The sequence below is a fragment of the Naegleria gruberi genome, assembly GCF_000004985.1.
Source record: "Naegleria gruberi genomic scaffold NAEGRscaffold_71, whole genome shotgun sequence".
NCBI classification, from domain to species: domain Eukaryota; phylum Heterolobosea; class Eutetramitea; order Acrasida; family Naegleriidae; genus Naegleria; species Naegleria gruberi.
In genome coordinates this window covers 225,700-227,285 of record NW_003163256.1, presented here as the reverse complement: position 1 = coordinate 227,285, position 1,586 = coordinate 225,700, and the positions used below count along the sequence as shown (strand labels likewise).

At 30.9% G+C, this 1,586-nt stretch overlaps 2 protein-coding genes across 2 annotated transcripts in view; one reads left to right on the top strand and one right to left on the bottom strand.

The window, feature by feature from the left end:
* The window catches only part of NAEGRDRAFT_74606 (uncharacterized protein), a gene marked incomplete at both ends in the record, with an annotated part of 32,459 nt that extends 31,999 nt beyond the window's left edge, over window positions 1-460 (top strand). Inside the window, one exon of the mRNA XM_002670451.1 lies at window positions 294-460. Coding sequence (XP_002670497.1) covers window positions 294-460 — 167 coding nt within the window. The remainder of the gene's footprint in view (window positions 1-293) is intronic.
* Window positions 461-1,026: 566 nt separating this feature from the next.
* The window catches only part of NAEGRDRAFT_53584 (uncharacterized protein), a gene marked incomplete at both ends in the record, with an annotated part of 5,695 nt that continues 5,135 nt past the window's right edge, over window positions 1,027-1,586 (bottom strand). Inside the window, one exon of the mRNA XM_002670409.1 lies at window positions 1,027-1,235. Coding sequence (XP_002670455.1) covers window positions 1,027-1,235 — 209 coding nt within the window. The remainder of the gene's footprint in view (window positions 1,236-1,586) is intronic.

Here is a 1,586-nt window from a genome sequence, read left to right as displayed (position 1 = left end):
TACAGTAGTAGAGGTAGTAGAATTCGAAAGTAAACTATCATCAATAACTTCTCCTCCCATAATTGGCACAATTCCAAGTCCAAGTAAACAAAATCCTGAAATCAAAGCAAAAATACAGGATGCAATACTCAACCATCCCATTCTAAAACATCCATTACAATAATTTAAAGTGTGTCGTTGATGATCCAATGAGGTTAATTTTTCCTTTGTTGTAATAAATTGCAAAATTGCTCCAACTATTAAACATATGGATGGTATCACAAGGGATGCTGTGAAAATATATTTTGTAGGAGGAAATATTCCTGTTTCACTCAGGGCAGGCAAATGTTTAGAAACACTATCTGGTGCTGTTAACAAGCTCAAAACTATACAAAATAGGAGAGAAATTGCTGTCAAGACAACAATGACAGGAGGAAAATATTTAATCTATCAATATATTAAATACATGATAATACATTAAAATTATGAAAATAAGAGTTGAATTTTCCATTCCGACACAAAGATAATATTTAATCATCATTTTGAACAAGAAAAAATCGTACCTTGATGAGTGTTTTCATTTTTTTGATTTTTTCAGTCGTGATTCAAAGGATAATTAGAAGGATAGTGGAAGAATTGAAAGTCTATTTTCAACTTTCTAATTGTTTGATACTAGTAAATAGAAATGAAACTTTACAATCTTTGAATCCATACAATACTGTAGAACTGGAATCAAGCATAATTACCAATTAGTGTAATTAGTAAGAAATCAATTGAGTACGATATCTTGTCTTATCATTCCACTGTTGTAATCTGCTCCAACTTAAGTTTCCATCATAATGTTGCAAAGTACTGTTATGCAACATAATGAATTGAATATTAATATTAGTAATAATTCAGATTTAAAGTTATTCAACATGTCTTAATAAAGTATTTTGTTAAATCCTAGAATTTTTTATCTGAAACAATTCCTGTCTGGAGGTTATTTCACTATCGGTAGGAGACACAGGCGAAACATGTGATAAGGTTAATCCTTTCTGAATCCGTTCAGATCCTGTTGAATCGAATGCAGTCACAATGGTTGTCAAATCTTTTGAATCTCTCTTTTCGAATAATTGTTGAAATTCCTTCACAGGTCCATATAAATATAAATACAGAACTACAAGGACCATTATTGATATATTGTAACATATATGAAATCCACTCATCATAAAATGATCCACCATTGATAATGGAGTGAAAATAAATCCAATAATCTGAAAAACAGAAGTTAGTGTAACTACAATAATGATACTCCACACTTTCTTGAGGGCTCTTGTTTTCAAATCATAACTTTCTTTCAATTGTGGTGGAGATGAGGAAAGTGTCATGGCTTGTTTTCTTCCATTAACAAGTGTTTGCAGCATTAATTTCCCACAATACTAATTGATTTTGTTCAAATTTTAAATAATTAGAAACCTACATGAGTGTTTATCAGGAGCATACTGGAAGCAACTCCTACCAATATAGCAGAGGCAGTAAATAGACAAGTCAGTATGGTATTCAATATACCAAGATTTCCATAAACGTAAAAGAAACCTCCTAATACTAAAAATCCACTCAGAAGA